The sequence below is a fragment of the Mizuhopecten yessoensis genome, unplaced genomic scaffold (assembly GCF_002113885.1).
Source record: "Mizuhopecten yessoensis strain PY_sf001 unplaced genomic scaffold, ASM211388v2 scaffold7281, whole genome shotgun sequence".
Taxonomy (NCBI): Eukaryota; Metazoa; Mollusca; class Bivalvia; order Pectinida; family Pectinidae; genus Mizuhopecten; species Mizuhopecten yessoensis.
In genome coordinates this window covers 51,483-72,204 of record NW_018406969.1, presented here as the reverse complement: position 1 = coordinate 72,204, position 20,722 = coordinate 51,483, and the positions used below count along the sequence as shown (strand labels likewise).

Here is a 20,722-nt window from a genome sequence, read left to right as displayed (position 1 = left end):
ATTTTTTTCATTTGCTAGAACATCCTGGTATAATTTTATTTGCTTTTAAATTGATGAAAAATACGTTTTTCCTCTAATATCAAAATCTAAAGAATTGGCAATGAAAAAATTTAGGTGCCATGCATTATCAATGGCCAAATTTACTCGGGCAAACACAATGACATTTGAATTCTGTTGAATCGAATACAGTAGTCCTGACATGTGATGAATTCTATTTAAATTTCTACGATAATACTGTAAATCATTATTTTCATCAGAGGTTAAGTTTGGTGTTAATTTGCGAGGTGACCAAACTGTTAATCTTCAATATATATATATATATATACTAATTCACTTGATAATTACTGACGATATTGAAAGAACCTCCTCTCCATTTCTCAATTTTTTTAATAATTGCTAAGAAAACTTACAGGCAAGGTTAGTGATATAACTTTCACACAAAAATAAAGTGATAAACAGTGTTGCGAAGTGTTGTTTTAAGTAATAAAGTAATGTACCTTGGTCTTTATGACAGGAATTTTTCTGGGGACTTTTTGGGGCTTATAATGAGCCCCATTCCCAACTGACAATATTTCTTATTTATGCATAATTCTTAAAATTTCTAATTTACTCCTGAAAATTTCCTTCCAAATTTTTATAGTTCTTCCATGAAAGCAGACCAAAGGTCCCATTCCAAATTAACTACAAAACATCCTAAATATGAATATAACCTGAAGTAAAAAATTTGTAGGGAGAAATGAGTCAAAGATGCATAAAACTAAAATCTTTCTAAAATGACAACAATCCCAATGTTGTCCGTCCGTAATCCAGTTTTCAACTTCCGTATAGAATCACAGCTTATCACAATGACGATCCTTGATGCACTATCCAAGAGATGACGAATCACTTTCTAATAATTTGTCATCTTCTTCTCGATTATCGTCAGAATTTTCATCATCAGCGTCACTGTCTATTTTAAGCGAGGATCGCGAGTCCTGTTCATTCTGACCTGATTCACCGTTGTCATGGAGGTTGGCGATATTTTCAGAACTTAATATCCCACCTTCGCTTGATACTGAAAACAAAGACAAAATACATCAGGAAAACTTGCTTTTTAAGGCATTTTTCATTCAAGTCATTCTACAAAATTACATCTTATGGGTGGCTCACACCATGGCGCGGACAAAAATAAATTTACTTTATTCATGAACATTATAATTATAAATTGACCACATTCACCCCTGAAGACACATTTGAACTCTTCCAATTCAAAGGTTAGAATAGTTCATTATGAAATTTCAGGGGTGAATGAGTTAAAAGTATTAACGAGACGAAGGAAATGGACTGTTTGCCTCAAACTAAGCCAGAAAAGTAAACTGTTGGGTAAAAAAACAGATTTCTTTTTTACGTCTATACCTTCAATTTATATCAAAAAACTGTTTTAATGTTTTACCACTCATTAAAAACTTCCACATAAGCTGAATAACATCATTGTCAATCTAGACAAGAAGTAACATAATGTTGTTTTAATATAGCGATTGCTGTGGAAAAGGTATATTCAGGAGATGTAATTTCTTTAAACCTTATGTTATTGTCTGTTCACTGTGTAAATTGACTCTTGTGCAGAATATTTTAAAGTTGCAACGCATTGTCATTATATAGATTGAAACTCAAATTTAATTGAATAGTTCGGTATCACTAAAGCAAGGAAAAATTAAAGCGAAATATAAGTAGTATGGTACAAGTAGATTAGGCCATAAAATATATGTGTACTTCCTGTTTCTGCTTGAAAAAATTAGGATGGGTAGGTAGGCAATTTTCTTTTTGAAAATATTTTTACTATGCGTTTTTACAGCAGGAGTTCTGACTTCAATACTGCTAACCACTAAATACAACTAAAAACTTTAAGGTAGGTACACAAATCTAGGGTCTGTAGGGAAACCGGTAACTATATACTTTTTTTTGGCCGTACAATGATTGAATTGAAGTAGAAGTCAATTTTTGTGACAATAACAACATATTTTTTCATGGACAATTCTGGAAAATATGTTGTTATTGTCACATTGACCCCTCCATGTTCCAATGTTCTTTTAATTGTACATAGAATACCCCCTCTTAATTTTGATATTGACTAAAAATTTATGAAATGGCCCACTGCCCTCAAAATCCAGGATTTTCCTTGTTTCAAGTCTTTCTCCGGACCCACTTTACAAATGCTCAGAATTATTAAGACTCAACTATTATTACAATATCATTTTGACCACAGTAATTGGGAAAATACACCATTATTTGTATTGAAATCGGGACTTTATTCCTCACTTTTTGGTCATTTTGGTAAAATAAGGTACTTTTTAGCTAGGGGAAACAACGGCCTGTCTTCAGCAGTTAAACTCAGCAAAAAACATCACTGAATTTCAGTCCTGCAGTTACAATGAAAGGGTCCGTTACATTTTTGATACATATTGCAATAGACCAGAAAAAATGCTTAAAATGTAGCACCCTTGGACTTCACGTTAACAAAACATCCGGCCAATACAAAACTTACATGATTCATTAAAGATAATTTGGTTTTCTGAACTTTCTTTGGCCTCGGATGACCCACCAGGGAACTGCGGCTGGATGTTTGCAATACTGTCGGGCCAGAATCGTTGCTGGACTGGTCGATGTTGGGTCTTTGGTTTTTTGGCTTTCCCCTGTTCAGGATTACTGGCATCTAACATAGGTTGTAAAATTCTTCTTCTTGCATTTATGAACCTAGAAATTAAAATCAATATTAGTTACAGACCGTGTATAGTTATGGTATCCGTGACCCAACATTGAACGTTTTTACACTTCAATTGGATATCCTCTACTAGCATAACACCTAGTGGTGGGCAATCGGTTTTAGATCATAATCGATCATCGGTTTGGAATCAGAAGTAGTAAACAAATCGATGATTGATTGCATAATCGGTTTACAATTTTATGGGACTTAACCACTTGGCCAACGCAGCCCCGTAATTGGAAGTAGAAAATTGATCGACAAGCAATTGCATAATTTCATAATTTCATGAGCCTGAATACCCAACTAAAGCGAGAACACTATTGTTACATCAAAAGACAAAGTTGTTCATTATACATTACGTTTTGTTCTTTATAATGAATGGATTTCAAGCAATTTTTATTCAGTTTCATCATTCATATAGTAAAAATCATAAGAATATATGACTTTCAATACATTTTTTACATTGAAAACATTTAACACTTTGATTTTAATTAAGAACCAATTATATGGATGATGGAATTTGTAATCGATAATCGGAATTGGAAAGGACAAACCTATAGGTTTTCCATTATAATCGATCATCAGCCCATCACTACTAGCACCTCTAAATATTGTAAATATAACAGGAACAGCTAAATGTATACAGGGATATTTTTAATCAATGTTTAACCCGTTCGACACTAACACTAATCCTCTTGACTCAGACGAGTAGATTTCAGCGAAGACTATTGAATACCGTATCTAACTGGTCCATTAAATTGGACTTATATGAAAATATATATTATCACTCAATATCATTTGATAAGTTTATATTATACAAACAACTGTATACGAGGAGATTTGTGATCATCAAAGTTTAACAGGTTTGGCAGTACCACTTATCCTCTAGTCTGAGACAAGTAGATTTCTGCAAGGACTAATGAATACCTTACATCTAACTGGTATTTTGGACTTGTGAAAAAAAACATTTAATGTTATCACTCAATATCATTTGTTAGATAAAATATAAAAAAATTACATTATATTGGAAAACTAGTTAACATACATAATGGATATATACAATATATAATACATAAACAGTTTCCCTAAAACTTTATATCTTTGTGGCAGTATTTTCCCAAGGTTCCCCTACAATGTTTTTTTTTTGTACTGAAGATATTTCTTTCAGGAAATCTTGGACTAGTTACATTGACAAAGGACTAGCAAACAATAAAATTCAACTAGAGTCATGTGGACTGCCAAGCAAAATACTTTATGATAGTGTCTAATCCTGTTAAAAGATTTTGCAAAGACAAAGACCATGCCATGATTTATCCACTGATAATGAACCACTCCTGGGTCACATTGAAGAGTCACCATGTGCATGTTGAAAAGTTACAAGTTTGACAACATCCAATTCCGTCTTTGCGTATTGCAGAGTTATCTTCTCTTGTGAGAAGGTATTGATTGTTACATCATTGGTTTGTGAGAGGAAAGTCATCAATTTTTGAGAAATCGACATAATTTTCTCACACAAACCAATGACGTAACAATCAATACCTGCTCACAAGAGAAGATAACTGCAATACGCAAAGACGGAATTACAACTGACAGCAGGCTAGCCAGAAGTGCCTAAATGACCATTCAGGCATTGCTACTAAAACAAGGCATCACAAGTGATACAAATCCCCTCGCATTCACACATTGTGACATATGTAAGAGGAAATGAAGTCGCTAGAGCGATGACAAAGTTTTTCTAAAAATAGTAACAGTGACCTTGACCTTCAGCGTAGAAACCTGACAGGCAAACTTTTTCAAGGTTTTGTCATACTAAACACTTGCATGAAGTTTCATCGAGGAATTAAGTCACTAGAGTGATGACAAAGAGTGTAACATACATACGGGCGGAATCCTATATCCCCTGAACTTTCATTGCGAGGGGATGATAAATATTACTCCATGAAGGCAGAGTTTTTTCTATCTAAATTTTACAACAGCCTGTTATTTTATGAATCATTAAGATATATAGCACTATTTTTTATTGAAATTGGGATGATATTCCATATTTTTTGCTAAAGTAAGCAGCCTGTATTTGGCTGTAAAACATGGAAACAATATCTGGAAGGAGAACAAGTATGCTGTAACTTTACCAGTTATTAACTTGTAGCAGGGTCAGGTTTGTCTGGGCAGCTATCTGTCTTTTCTCATCTTCTGTTGGGTACGGATGCTGTAAAACAATGTACAAGAATGATTTTCACAATCAATATGCCAATAGCCATTAAAATTTGTTTGAAGATTGTTGTTATGTTCTTCGGCACAATTATCTGCCACATAATTTCCATCCACAATTATTCTTTCTTGGATCCAACTATATAAATGTATCGTCCCACAATGTTAGATTTAACTATTTCCAGAAATTCTGTGAGTCCCATCAAAATTCTTTGAGTACAGGACTCGGGACTCGCATAAATGTAGATTTATCACCGATATATACAGATGTTAGTGATCTCGTCCTATCGCACTGTGGTTGTCCTATCTACAGTTATCTCCCCTTAACTTCTGCTTCGATGTAACTATAGCACATTTGGGACCGTACACTTCCGTTGTCCAGGTAGCTCGATCGGTTTAAGCATTGGTATAACAATTTGTTCAGGGCCAGATTACTGGTCTGGCCCGGCAGTATATTTTACACTCAGAACACGTTTGTTGACTATATTTTGTTTATTTCATCTTCATTATAATTATTATAAATTTCCTGCAAGGTACACTTTTCTTTAACAAAATAATGTATCCAAGTTATAGTCATGCCAAAAAGTAAGTATCAAATGCATAGTTTCATTTTTTGGCAGCGGTAAGGGGACCCTTACAAATCGTCTATTCTAGACCTTAATATTCATATATTTATTAATAATAAATGTTTCCCTAAATATCTGGAATAGCCCTTTTAATTACCACTGTGTTATAAAAGTCAGAATTTCATGATTTGTGTTGCTGATTTCGATATTAAAAACATTTTTGTACCACATAATTACCTGGGATCAATTTAGACTCATCTTCGCTAGCCAAGTGTTCGCTTTAACACTTGGCTAGCGAAGATGATCTAGACTTGATTCACTACCATTTATGGGTAGTTTCCCCCAACAGAAAAAAATCCCTTGTGCTTTGAAATTCCCCCTATGTGCTTCAAAATTCCCCTATTTCAGCAAGAAAATAGCAGTTTTTCTTCAAAATATTTCCCCTATATGTTTTCTTTAAAGTTCAACAATTATAATGGATAATACTGCATATACATTTTCTTCACATAATTTAAACAAAAATTCTACAATTTTAAGCTTAAAATTGTTTACCAATTGAAATATAATGCACACAGATATGTCCGACAAAACGTTTATCTTGTATCTTCATGACGCTAGAGCCTTGTATCAAAATTTTAATTTCCCCCAAATCTGAAAAAGGGTAGTTTCCTCTGAAACCTAAATTAATCCCTGATTACCGCCCAAATTGTTTATGTCCTGGGTCCGTCCCACTGTACAATTGATAAACATTTATTTATTTTCGATCGCAGGATCTCTTTTATTTTCCATATTTTCCTGCACTCTCTCATAATTATCTGGAACAGCCCTTAGCTTACCACTATGTGTTGAAAAAGCCAGGATTTCATGATCTGTGTAGCGGATTTTGGTAAAACTCCACGTTTATTTTTCTTTTTTCCCAGAATATCATCCCCATCAGAATCACTTAGTAATGTTGCCTGCATTGACGAAGCCTGTGAAGAAACTGTAATAAAGAATAACTTTATCATAAGGTGTTCCGTGATTTTATGTATATATGTACATGGCGGTAAACTTCAACACATCCTATACATATACAGTATATAATCTACGATTTCAAGATTATTCATCTATATAAATGTAATTATCAGTGATGAATTACAACACTTTTTTAGCAATAATTAAAGGGTAAAACTTAACTGCTGACTAAAAGCATATATATATCAAACTATACATATGTATGCATATTTCCAAAATATTTCTTGATCTCTTTCTCTCCATTATTTTTCTATCATCACTTTTTCGAAAATCAGAAGGGCATTAGGAGCACATGGTAAAATAGGTCAGTTATGTGAAAAATGTCTAATACATGCACACAATTGGTGGAGTAGAGAATAGCACTGGATACTGCAATCACATATTCATCATCAAGACAACCAGGGTTTGATGCCCTGATCAGATGTGAAAATAAAATGGGTCACTTACCCAATCAGGTGGGTTTTCTGCAGTGAATACCTAACTGACCAGTCCATAACTCATAAACATGCAAGTACAGGCCTAAGTGACCACCAAACTGACCTATCCTTACTCACAATATAGATACCTATCTCGGCCCAAGCCCCCGGTGAACTGACCAGTCATAACTCATAATATAGATACCAGTCTTGGCCCAAGCGACAATTGCACTGACCAGTCCAAACTCACAAGGTAGATACTGGTATGGGCCTGATCAGTGACCGGTGAACTGACCAGTCCTAACTCACTATGTAGATACTTGTCTGGGACCGGTGACCAGTGAACTGACCAGTCCTAATTAGATACCAGTCTTGGCCTGAGCGACCATTCAACTGACATGTCCTAACTCACAATGTAGATACTTGTCTGGGCCTGAGTGACCGGTGAACTGACCAGTCATAACTCCCAATGAAGATACTTGTAAGGGCCTAAGTGACCGGTGAACTAACCAGTCCTAACTCACAATGTAGGTACTGGTCTGGACCTGAGTGACTGGTGAACTGACCAGTCCTAACTCACAATGTAGGTACTGGTCTGGACCTGAGTGACCGGTGAACTGACCAGTCCTAACTCTCAATGTAGATATTAGTCTAGGACTGAGTGACCGGTTAACTGACCATTCCTAACTCACAATATATACCTGTCTTGGCCTTCACGACCGGTTAACTGACCAGTCCTAACTAAAAATATAGGTACCTGTCTGGGCCTGAATGATTGGTGAACTGACCAGTCCCATCTCACAATGAAGATACCTATCTGGGCCTGAGTGACCACCAAACTTACCAGTCTTAACTCACAATATAGATATTTGTCTGAGCCTGAGTGACCTGTAAACTGACCAGTCCTTGCTCACAATATTGATACCTGTCTGGGCCTGAATGATTGGTGAACTGACCAGTCCTAACTCACAATGAAGATACCTATATGGGCCCGAGTGACCACCAAACTTACCAGTCTTAACTCACAATATAGATATTTGTCTGAGCCTGAGTGACCTGTAAACTGACCAGTCCTTGCTCACAATATAGATACCTGTCTTGGCCTGAATGATTTGTGAACTGACCAGTCCTAATGCACAATGAAGATACCTATCTGGGCCCGAGTGACCAGTGAACTGACCAGACCAGTCCTAACTCACAATATAGATATCTGTCAGAGCCTGAGTGACAGGTGAACTGACTAGTCCTAACTAACAATATAGGTACCTATCTAAGCCTGATTGACCGGTGAACTGACCAGTCCTAATTATAACTCACAATATAGATATCTGTCTGAGCCTGAGTGACAGGTGAACTGACTAGTCCTAACTCACAATATATATACCTGTCTGGGCGTGAGTGACCGGTGAACTGACCAGTCCTATCTGTGACAGTGGTGTGCTGCCATGGATGACTGGTGTGGCCGTGATTTGGGGTTGTACCGGTGCTGTATGAATCTAAAAAATAAAATTATACATTGACATGATGTTGTCTAAACTAACACAAGTTATAGTAGATTCTCATGCCAAACAACTCAATGAAATTTCTGCCCAGTGCTCTGAATGTCGATGTGAAGAAATTTAATCAAGCACAAGTAAACATCGGGAGTAACTTTGACTCTCCTAATAGTACTAATTACCTATCTTAATTGGGCCCATTCTCGTGGAGTTTTGACATTTTTATTCCACATGATTAAAGAAAACATTCAAATTCTGAAATCTACATGACAAAAGGTTTGTTCATAAGACATGAATGCCAATCATGCTCTCACAATAATCAGCATCATTGTTTGACAAATTTATGTTATGTAGTAGTAACGATGACCTTGACCTTGTAACCGTGATGTGTACTAACCCAATCGAGATAGGTATTCTATTGGTTGGTCTCAAGATTATTTTCCTTAACCTTGGAGCCCTAAAATACCCTAAATACCTCATTTGAGGTTTTCAGCCTTGAATAAAGCTTCATTAAATTTGATAATGAAGTCGCTAGAGTGATGGCACTGCATCAATGAGGACAGGACAGTCATGGGTAACATCATATATGCCCACCATGAAATGAATGGGGCATAAAGTCCAAGTTTTTAGCTTTAGTTTTGGCAGATCACAATTTAATAATAAAATAACTTTCTAACTGAAGGATTCACTGCTGGTGTGATTGAATTGACTGGCATTGTTGCTAATGCACTCCCCTTTCACAAAGAAGACTGGGGTTTTATTCCCTAATAAGGTGCAAAAATATATATATGGTCACCTGCCCAATGTGGGTTTCTCTGGGTACTCTGTTTCCCATAATAATAATATACAACATTTGATATAGCGCCCTATCTAGCTAACATAAGCCACTCAAAGCGCTTCACAGTACATAGATATACAATCGATACAATTAGCATATACAATTTTTGAGGAATTTGCAGCAGCTGCTTTATCAGGCGCCAACTACTAGTCCTATGCCACCTGGCTAATATCTCCCTATGAGTGTATGCCTGCATGTGTGCTGGCCATGGAGATGTATTGTGTTCCTCCCACATAAAGACCCCTACTGACTACTATCAAGGTCAACAAGATTGATTGGTGTTTGTTGATAATACTAGTTGCCTTACTGTTGCTATGAAGTTCAAAAATTTTAACTGACTTCTCGCGTCATAGTGACCAATCTTATTTGTAACTCTCACACTATATATCCTCGACATTGTCATATCTTTAATCGTATTCTTCAGGATGGGTATATAATACTGATGTTCATTATTGTAAGTAAGTTATCACAGAGAAATAAGCTTCAAAGGACATGTGCATGAACTGATAAAATTCCTTTCATCCCTATTAGGCAAAAAAGTATTTTTCAGGATGGGTAAATAATACTTATTTTCATCATCGTAACATCGTAAGTAAGTTATCACCAAGAAATAAGCTTCAAAGGACATGTGCATTGATAAAATTGCTTTCATGCCTATTAGGGAAAGAAAAAGTATTGGTTTTTTTCCCCGTTACCCTACCTACCCCTATCTTTTTGTTCCTGCCCTTTCTTGTAATTTTCAAGGAATCATTGTTAAAGTCAAGATCACTCTCCTATAAAAACCTTATAACTGAAAGATAAGAATTTAATACCTACCCGAATGTTTTTAGACATCTAACAGGAAACATGTGTTTGTTTTCTTGGCCTTACGTACCTGTATAGGCTGGGCTACAAGTCCTTGCGGTGTTTGTACCATCTGATAAACTGTCCCACCAGACACTATTTGACCTTGATTCAAGGTCGCCATGGCAGGTTGTGCCATGCCAGGTTGTAACATTGTCAAATTATTTGCAGAATTTACGACCCCGGAAGGCAGGACCTGTTGCATAGGCATCTGACCTTGGCCAAGGGGAGACAACTCCTCGGGTGGAGGATCGTCAAAATCCGAGTCTATGCGCAGCAACTGTTCACTTTGAAGTTTGCCTTTTAAGCACGCAATGTATCGATTACAGAAGTCTTTACACAATTCAGTCACTTTCTCCAGTTCTAGCAGATGTATCCTTAATACCTGTATCGCCTTCACCATCTGAAACACACGACAAATAACATGTCTGATACATATATATATACAAGTCAAATAACATGTCTGGTCTGAATAGAGTACGGACAAGAATATCTGGAAGTTTATTATTATATCAAAACTGTGAATATATACTAATTTGTTAATATATATGTATAACGAATACTGATACTTGATAGAATATTTTGACATATAAATGTACATTATTTAAAAGCGATTCTAGACGCCAATGTACATTGCATGTATATATATATAATGTTTATGTCATAAAATTTTGGAAAATATAATTTAAAAAAAATAAAAATCCACAAAGTAAACAATTACAGCTTTATGTTATGTGACAGATGAAAGGTTGGGAGACATTTTATACTAATTAACTGGAAAATTTAATTTAAAAAAGTCTGGTGCCTACGGAGACAATGTGAAGAAGAAAGAATCAACAGGTAGGAGAGATAAAAACAGACATCCCAAGCGATGGAGGCAAGATCAATTTTGGTTTCATTATTGAATTGTCCACTGGTTAGTGGGTGAATAAAATGTACCAGCTGGTGGTCAATTGAGCTATTGAACCGTAATTGCAGTTTCGTCCACCCTCCGCGTTCTGATGCATTTCTATTGAACTTTCGTCAAGAAAACATCTACTGCTTTGTGGCATACATACTTGCCTCTGCTTTGCGATTGACCTTAATAATAGATTATTAATATGAAAGGAAATATGAGAAATATATATATTATATATACCATTATTCATCTCCAGATTTGCAAATACATATATATAGCAATAGGTCGCCATTGTTCCGTATCAACGACTTGACTGTTTGCTGTGATTTTGACGATATCGACTAGGAGAGTTCAAACTACTCTTTATTTTAGTGGCTATAATTTTGTGTAATTCAAACAGAATTGACAATATTTATTTAATTTTGTTCGATCTGACTGGAGGTTTACCATAATCTAATATTAGTGATAGGCAATCATTTTAAAATCATAATCGATAATCAGTTTGTAATCGGAAGTAGTAAACCGATCGATGATCGATTGCATAATCGGTTTACAATTTTATGGGACTGAATACTCAAATAAAGTGAGAACACTACTGTTACATCAATAGACAGAGATGTTCACTATACACTACTGTTACATCAATGGACAGAGTTGTTCACTATACACTACCGTTACATCAATAGACAGAGTTGTTCACTATAAACTACTGTTACATCAATAGACAGAGGTGTTCACTATACACTACTGTTACATCAATGGACAGAGTTGTTCACTATACACTACCGTTACATCAATAGACAGAGTTGTTAACTATACACTACTGTTACATCAATAGTCAGAGTTGTTCACTATACACTACTGTTAAATCAATAGACAGAGTTGTTCACTATCCACTACTGTTACATCAATAGACAGAGGTGTTCACTATACACTACTGTTACATCAATGGACAGAGTTGTTCACTATACACTACAGTTACATCAATAGACAGAGTTGTTCCCTATACACTACTGTTACATCAATAGACTGAGTTGTTCACTATACACTACTGTTACACCAATAGACAGAGTTGTTCACTATACGCTACTGTTACATAAATAGACAGAGTTGTTCACTATACACTGCTTTTACATCAATAGACAGAGTTGTTCAATATACACTACTGTTACATCAATAGACTGAGTTGTTCACTATACACTACTGTTAAATCAATAGACAGAGTTGTTCACTATCCACTACTGTTACATCAATAGACAGAGATGTTCACTATAAACTACTGTTACATCAATAGACAGAGGTGTTCACTATACACTACTGTTACATCAATAGCCAGAGTTGTTCACTATACACTACTGTTTCATCAATAGACAGAGTTGTTCACTATCCACTACTGTTACATCAATAGACAGAGGTGTTCACTATACACTACTGTTACATCAATAGACAGAGTTGTTAACTATATATTAGATTTTGCTCTTTTCTAATGAATGAATATCAAGCAACTATTGTGCATTTTTTATCAATCATATATATCATAAGGATATATCACTTTCAAAGCATACTTTACATGGGAGACATTGAACACTTCGATTTCAATGATGAACTGATTATATCGATTATGGAATTTGTAATCGATAATCGGAATTGGAAAGGGCAAACTGATCAATTTTTGATTATAATCTATCATCAGCCCATCACTATCTTATATGGCTGAAACATATCAAATATGTTCAAAATACATGTCATATTATATGAGAAATAGTACACATCAAAAACCATTTCTGAAACACAGAATACATAAAACATCATAATTGAACATCTTTTTTAAGGTCCGACATCAGATACTAACCAGAGCGTCCAATTCAGGATCTTCGCTGAAGAAGGGTTTGCGATCCTTTTCCTGATGGTGCACAAAGGCTTGAATATCGACATCGAAGCTGTCTGAACTAGGACAGTCAGATGTCTGCGACGCTTGCTCACATTTCTCAAACAGCAAGGCCATCAAAGGGAACAACGGATGTCTACAGGAACATGTCAACAAGAAAGAGTATAAAAATATAGAGATTTTCTTGACTTAATTCAAAAGTTGAATCAATAAACAAAATCTGAATAATATGGAAATCTGTACATATAATCTGTAACATAAACTGGATTTAAATGGTACTACAATGGTCTTGATATCAATAGAGGAGACCAAGAAATAAATAGCTGCTTTTGTCAACATACATATTTTTTTTAGAAAGGGCATAAGACAAACCTTTTAATTTCATATTTAACTCATTTACCCCTGAAGTTTCATAATGAACATTCAAACCTTTGGAATGGAAGGGTTCAAATGTGTCTTCAGGGGTGAATGAGTTTTTACCAAGGTGATAAAGAAAAGGAAGTACAGTGTACATCTTTTTCAATTAGTTACTAGTCCTTTAAGATGCCACAAAAACTGCATGACTGCCATAAAAATGCAGGTACATGTACCTTTTTGTTACCTGGGTAAAATATCTGGTTCTACATATACTGCAAACAATTTAAACCACAGGAACTATGTGTAGTGAGTATCTTTTTTTTCCATAAAACAGAAGTACTTGTAGTTAAATTCCTTTAGTGAGACAGGAGCTGCTACCAGCAGGAGACTGAAGAAAAGCTGGGCTTTCAGTTGACTTTTAATATTTAGCAATATTACAAGTCAAATAATACTTTCCCTTAATTTTGGAGACTCAAATCATAAGTCAAATAGGTTCATCCTTAAATGAGTCAAAGTGCATTTTTGGAGGTCAAAAACATACTCTCAAGGGTATAATTACAGGCCCTGGGAAAGTGGCAGAAATTGCCCCTTGCAGCAGGCTGAGGAATTGTTCATGTGGGGCAGAATGCACTGATGGCAGCAGCAGGCAAAGAGATATATATATAATATTTTTGGCACCATATGGATGTGTACTCTCAATGTACAGAATAAGCAATTTGCTTTGCAATACTTCTCAAATTTTGATGTAAATATAACAAAATTGTATTGTGACTGATTATAAACATGATATCAGCACAAATAGGCTGAAGTTAACTGTACACCCGTACATGTGGCAAACATTTCCCGATACACATTATTGATGATGGACTGTATATGGAATAGTTTCAGCATGTACAAAGTCACCTACCCATAAATTGCTCTCTTCTCCTCTTCAGAGTTGAGATCCCCCTCTTTTGTTAAAACAGTGGGTCTGTTGAGAAAAAAAGAACATCTAAATTTATAATTATTAGAATAAAACTGCATTTCACGACAAAGGTATACCAGGTATGTTCATTTCTTTATTTGCTCAAGTTTTACAACTTACGGCAATTAAAACATACTGTAGATAATATGTTGATTTAATTTTAATTTCAGCCCGAGATATACTTTTTTTTAAAGAAACGCCTAGCCTCAGTACATGTAAAAATTGATAGATTCAATATTGATATATATTGACCAGCCATCTTTGAGCCGTAATTAGTGTCTATGGTTTAATGTTAATTCTAATTAATTGTGTATATATCTGAATGAAATGCAATCATTTCCATTTTCAATTTCAACAATCTAAATTTAAGTACATGGATTTGTTCATACAACTATTGTTTAAATTGAAATACATGTATTATGATCATGTGCTGATATGCTAAAATTGTATTGATATCAAACAAGTTTTTATCAATATTACATGTACAGGTTATATCGATATCAAATCTATCAATGACAGCCCTAGATATTCGCAATTTTTTTAATTTATTTTTTTACTACATTTGTAATATATATATGCTTCTATAGAGCAGAGTCCTGACTTTAACAGGGCATATATGCTCACTAAATGCCAATAAATTTTTTAGGGTAAACACACAAATGTAGGGTATGTAGGGTAAGCAGAAACACAAGTTTTTTATATTTGGCCTGACCATGGACCAATATACTTACGTGTTGACATCTGAGGGAGCGGAAGATACAATCGTACCAAGAACCTGAACGTCGGTGAAGGCCGGCACCAGTCCGGGCTGTACAACAGACATGGCTCTTCATACAGGCATCCCACTCTCTGTAAACAACCAACTGACATAAGAATGTTGTTTTTCTCCCTATGTGCTTGTAGTGTTTCCATTAACATCAAACTCTGTATGTGCTATCAATCTGTTTAAGAAATGTATCACAATGCATAAATTAAAAAGTCTTTTTAATCATGCTTGCATTATAGGTGCAAAATATGCAAACAGCGAACTGCTGAAACTAGGGAATAATGTCATATTAAAATAATAAGATTACTAGCGTGCAGTTTGATTTTGAAAAGTTCTCACGGTTTTTGCCAGCTATATTGTGAAAGGGCCCCTGAGCAGGAATTGGAAAAATATCATCAGCATTTGGCAAATATTAGGAAATATCATTGATGTTCCGATATTAAATATACATGCATATGCTTGGAAAAACAGCAATGAATAAACACATCAATTTGAGTGTTTTTTGTTTATTCAGTTTCAAATTTTCGTTATTTAATGTATTTTGATGAATGCTCCTTCATGAACGGTAATACTTTGAACCTTGCACATACAATGACTGGAAACTTGTATAATAACATGCTTTTTAATCCAATTGGGAAAATAGACTAAAAATATAGGATCATTTTTCAACTGGGAATGGGTCCCTGTACCAGACCCTATATACAGTATAAACACCTGGCAAAAACCCTGGTTCTACCCAGCTCAACATATTTTTATAGTAAATATGGGAAATTTTTACTAACCTAGCCTAAAAGCAACAAGCTAGACTAAATCCAGATGTTGGGCTAGTTGAATGGAACATGTACAGCATCCCTGAAATTCATGTCCTCTGGAATCGCAATTATAACAAGAGGCCCTGGATAACAAAGCAATCATGGCAAAATATTCTCCGAATGAGATCAAGGGAATATGCCAGACCCCAAGGCCAATCCTTGTAGCATATCTGTATTAGATTCTTCATGCCCAACAATATTATGTATGGTTATGGGGTGGGGATCTCAACTGTTTCCAATCTTTGACTCAGAAACTAGGTCCCTAGGGTTGTGGCCAGACCCCAGGATCAATTCTAATATCGTGACTGCATTTGTCTCTTTTTGCCCAGCATTTGTATATATAGTTTTGGGGTGGGGCAGCCCCTGGGGTCAATTCTAATATCATGACTGCATTCGTCTTTTTATGCCCAACAATTGTATATAAAGTTTTGGGGTGGGGATCTTAACCATTTCGAAGTTATGACCCAGGGGTTAAGTCTCCAAGGGTGGGGCAGTCCCCAAGGCCATCCTGGAAGCATATGTGCAATTATCTCTTTATACTCAGCAATTGTATATACCGTTATAGGGTGGGGCTCTCAACTGTTTCCAAGCTGTGACTAACAAACTAGGTCCCTAGGGGTTCGGTCAGACCCCAGGGTCTATTCTGATCTCATGACTGCATTCCTCTTTTTATGCCCAGCATTTATATATATAGTTTTGGGGTGGGGACCTCAACAGTTTTAAAGTTATGGCCCAGGGACTATGTCTCCAAGGGTGGGGCCAGACCCTATAGCCATCCTGGAAGCAAATGTGCATTCTTCTCTTTATACTCAGCAATTGTATACCATGGTTATATGGTGGGGATCTCTACCATTTCCAAGTAATACACTTTTTTTGGCCCCACCCCTTAGCCCGGGGGGTCAGTCCCCAAACAAACTTAATAATATATATACATGTATAAACTTATGTGCAATTTTTTAAAAGACTCATATGATATCATATGCTGTGAAATGAAAATTTAAATGAAATCTAACTTAATAATGTATTGAAGTTTTAGTAAATTGATTTATAAGTAATTTTGTTTGCAAACTTGGTCCAATTTAAGACTGTTTAAAGTGTCAAATTATTTCTAGAACCGTGATCAATCTACAATTTATTTTCATGGTTTCTTTTCAACTGAATTGCTAAAAACAATGGGTCCCACAATGACAATTTCAGTATTTTTAGAAATTATACGAGTCCCATCAAAATTCTACGAGCATAGGACTCCGGACTCGTATGTAGATTTATCACTGCTAGTGCTAGTAGTATAGATTTGTCATTATACCACAGTAATATGATACAATTGCAAGTGTACAAGAAATTATATTTTGTGTTGTGCTTTAAATGAAAGTAATAATCAGGTCCAGTTCACTCTGCCGATTGAGCTATATAGCTGTAAAGACCTATAGTAGCTCTATTGACCTATCTGACATCAGTCTTTTGAGCTATTTTCAGGTGATTTTCATTTTTTAAGGAAACGGAACAAAGTCGCTTTTAAAAGAAGATTGTATCATTACATAAGGTTGATAACAAAAGACATTAAATATAAGTATTCTTTAAAAAAAAAATGCTGTAAAACAATCGGAAATTTTACATTTATGAAAAATTAAAATAAACATAAGTGTTAGAAACAAAATCTGAAATCTGAAATCTGAAATCTTAAATGATGACAATTTGAAAATTAATTGAGATTTATGATCATTTACATGTATTTAAATTGGGAACATGTACATACTGTGTATCAATATAACATGGGTATATTGTATATATATATATATATATAACAGATCACATAATCTAATAGCACTAAATAGAAGCATTCAAGGTCTCGCAATCATTAGTGGTGTTCCGATTAATCTACCAAGTCGAGCATCGGTTAGTTAGGCTAACAAACTGATTAATCGAGTACAAAATATTATGGAGTTTTCAGTAGACATTTTCCCCAGCTACTATGTAAAATTGTTGGCATCATCACTGCATGACTTACTTTTAGCTCATGGCTGCTAGTTAGGACTATATATTACAGATTCAGTGTTTGAAGAGAGGTATTTCTTCAATTATAATTACATGGTATCGCTTTTTTATTTGCCTAATTGAATGATCGACGCATCAACAGCGTCGAGGATTTCATTTTATTTCTATAAAACGATTATCAATCGATCATCGGCTGGTTTAAATGGTAACCAATGATCGATCATAACATTTCAACCGATTCCCAACACTTAAAAACATATAAAGCTCATGCAGCATATTTTATGTACGTAAAGAGACAGAAGATGTATAACTATGCCAACATTGCCAAAATAATATGGCCACAATCTATTAAGGAGTATAATAGATATAAATAAGATATTTGAAATAGCAAATATAGATATAGATATGAGCTAATATCAGTAATCATAGAATTTCCGGTAATACTTAAATTTAACATGATCGGAAGGGACCCATTGTTTTTAACAATACAGTAGAAAAGGACAAATAAAAATAAATTGTAGATTGGTCACTCAATATTCAACCTTATTGAGAATTTGAGACACATAATAAAAGCATTATAAATACAAATAATGCATTTTATAAGCATAACGGTTACATGCTATAACAGTCTGTCACTCAAGCAATATCATTTTCTTATATGAGTGACAAAAACAAAAAATGAAATTATTATTTTTAATTTTAACCAACTAATTATAGATATAAAGGATGCTTCAAACTCTATAAAATCGACAAGATCGCAAATTAAATATGTGTGAGTCTAGATCGTGTTATAAATATATTGATATTATTGGTCGCAGTTTTACAGTAATTTTAGCATCAAAACAAACATGTTCCTCCATGGAAAGTAGTTTACTAGGTCAACCCCAGCACCCCGCGACCTAAACTATGCAGAACACCGATCTACGTATTCAAAGAGCATAAATATACACTGCTGCGATATAAACCTACAATGTGTGGTAAATTCATTGTTTTGGGGCGTCATGAAACCATTACACCACGCATTGAAGGCATCAATCTCGTACCATAACAACAAGTCGCATTTGGGGATGTGCCAATATCTAGCAGGATCGCCCCGTCGGATTCTAAGCCCATCAATTTACAAACGGAAGTCTAATTCAACATGAAAAATTTCACCACGAATCGAGTCATAAATTAGTTTCGAAAATGTCATATTAAACCAACACAGTATTTCACACATCCTGTCATTATCGTATTGGGGAGTAAATCTAAGTTTCGAATACACACATTGTGGCATATTTGTTTCCCCGTCAAACCGTGTAGACACGTTATTGACAGCTTACCTTGCTTGCAGACAGTGTCACTCTTCGTCAAAATGGCGGGCATCAATTAGGAATACTGCCCACCCAGTCACGTGAGTGCTGACGTCATCTAGCCTACAGATTGCAAGGTGCGAGCTCGTTATACGATATTTTATGCACTTTTTAAGCCGCAAGTGTTCCATTTTTTGCATGCAAATTGTTTATGCAAATCATATGATGATAACAGATTGCTTAATTGTTGTTAATCATTACTAAATGCTTCACATTCGGACGAAAAGTGTCGATAATTTCTGGCGGGAGACCCATCGTTGTGTCCTGCCCCTGAACTCTGACAGTTCACCGATCACCTGACAAGACGGGAGATAGACGTTTCTTTCTGCCGACGGTGTGGGGGCGAATAGGGTCTGGAAACGTGCTGCTGAGCTTTAATAAAACACTGGGAGGTGGCGAATTTGATTTTTTATTCAGGTATTATGAAAAAAACGAAGGGAAATTATGTGATTTGATGTTAATCCCTTGCCGAGTGGACCGTATACTCGCCGAGGAGGGTACCAGCCCCATTGATTTATGACAAACGATGACAATATGATCGATCAGAGACTGCCCTATTTTTTGAGGCCCTCAATTGGGGAAATTTAAGCCAAATCTTGTGGGCGTCATATAGCGAGAGAATCGGTAAGGCTCATTACAAACTCATTTACCGGAAAATAATAATAATAAACAAAATAAATTACAAGTTTTAAATAATATTTCAGTGATATTAAAAAAGAATTTCTATTTGTTTAAAACCAGTATAACATTAAATGCTTTATATCACGGACTTAGATAACAAATAATCTAATTCCGTGCTTATATCAGTATATTTTACATTTTTGTTAAAAAATATCATAATAACAGAGATGTATATATATTACTTTTATTACAATAATTGAAATAGACTATATATACATCTCTGTTAATAATTGTAACTTTGTTCCATGGAATATGCGGGCCTTCTTAAATTAATTTTGTCTTTGTAAATCTCTTGGAATTTTTTTGAAAATAAAAATAAAACAATTCTTGCATTTTTTTTTTGTAATTTATAAACTTCCAATTAGAAATAAATAAATTATACTCAAGTACAAATTATAAGACACGGTCGTTGGTGGTGTGGTGTGAGGTCCCCCCCTCCCCATTCTTTCATTAAAAAATCTACTAAGACAAATATAATTATATATTTCTAACAATATTCAGTCTGGTGCCAGAATCACAAATTCATATTTAAAACTTTTTCAATTTTCATTAATTAAATTTCAAATGTTGTTTAAAAGAATAAATAAATAATCGCTGGCCAATAATGTGATCGCGAAAATATATGATCCGCAGAGTAATATATGATGGGTGTAAAAAAAAAGGTGATGTGATAATAAATTTAATACAGTATTATGTCGTTATGAAATATTGCACATGTTAATTTGTTATGTTTCATACAAACAAAAGGCCCAGAGGGCCTGTATCGCTCACCTAGATATCTCAGCAATCATGGCAAAATTTTCTCCAAATGAGATCCAAGGGAATAGGCCAGACTCCAAGGCCAATCCTTGTAGCATATCTGTATTGGATTTTCCATTTCAGCAA

At 35.0% G+C, this 20,722-nt stretch overlaps 1 protein-coding gene across 1 annotated transcript; it reads right to left on the bottom strand.

Annotated features, from left to right (window-relative positions):
• Positions 1-369: 369 nt before the first annotated feature.
• LOC110453338 (homeobox protein PKNOX2-like) lies at positions 370-19,432 on the bottom strand. Its single transcript, XM_021502251.1, has 10 exons — positions 19,127-19,432; positions 14,963-15,080; positions 14,175-14,237; positions 12,875-13,046; positions 10,156-10,527; positions 8,332-8,443; positions 6,354-6,499; positions 4,873-4,949; positions 2,525-2,733; positions 370-1,054 (listed from the first exon to the last, which is right to left on the bottom strand). Exons 2-10 carry the CDS (start codon positions 15,052-15,054, stop codon positions 864-866), a joined length of 1,434 nt encoding a protein of 477 aa, XP_021357926.1. The 5' UTR covers positions 15,055-15,080; positions 19,127-19,432; the 3' UTR covers positions 370-863.
• Between the last annotated feature and the right edge of the window lie 1,290 nt (positions 19,433-20,722).

Excerpts from the sequence above, each read along its gene's own strand:
- LOC110453338 (XM_021502251.1), bottom strand. The coding sequence starts at position 15,054 with ATGTCTGTTGTACAGCCCGGACTGGTGCCGGCCTTCACCGACGTTCAG. Across the intron at positions 13,047-14,174 it reads GAGAAGAGAGCAATTTATGG|ACATCCGTTGTTCCCTTTGA; the intron begins GTAGGTGACTTT and ends ATGTTCCTGTAG. Across the intron at positions 10,528-12,874 it reads ATCCTGAATTGGACGCTCTG|ATGGTGAAGGCGATACAGGT; the intron begins GTTAGTATCTGA and ends CGTGTGTTTCAG.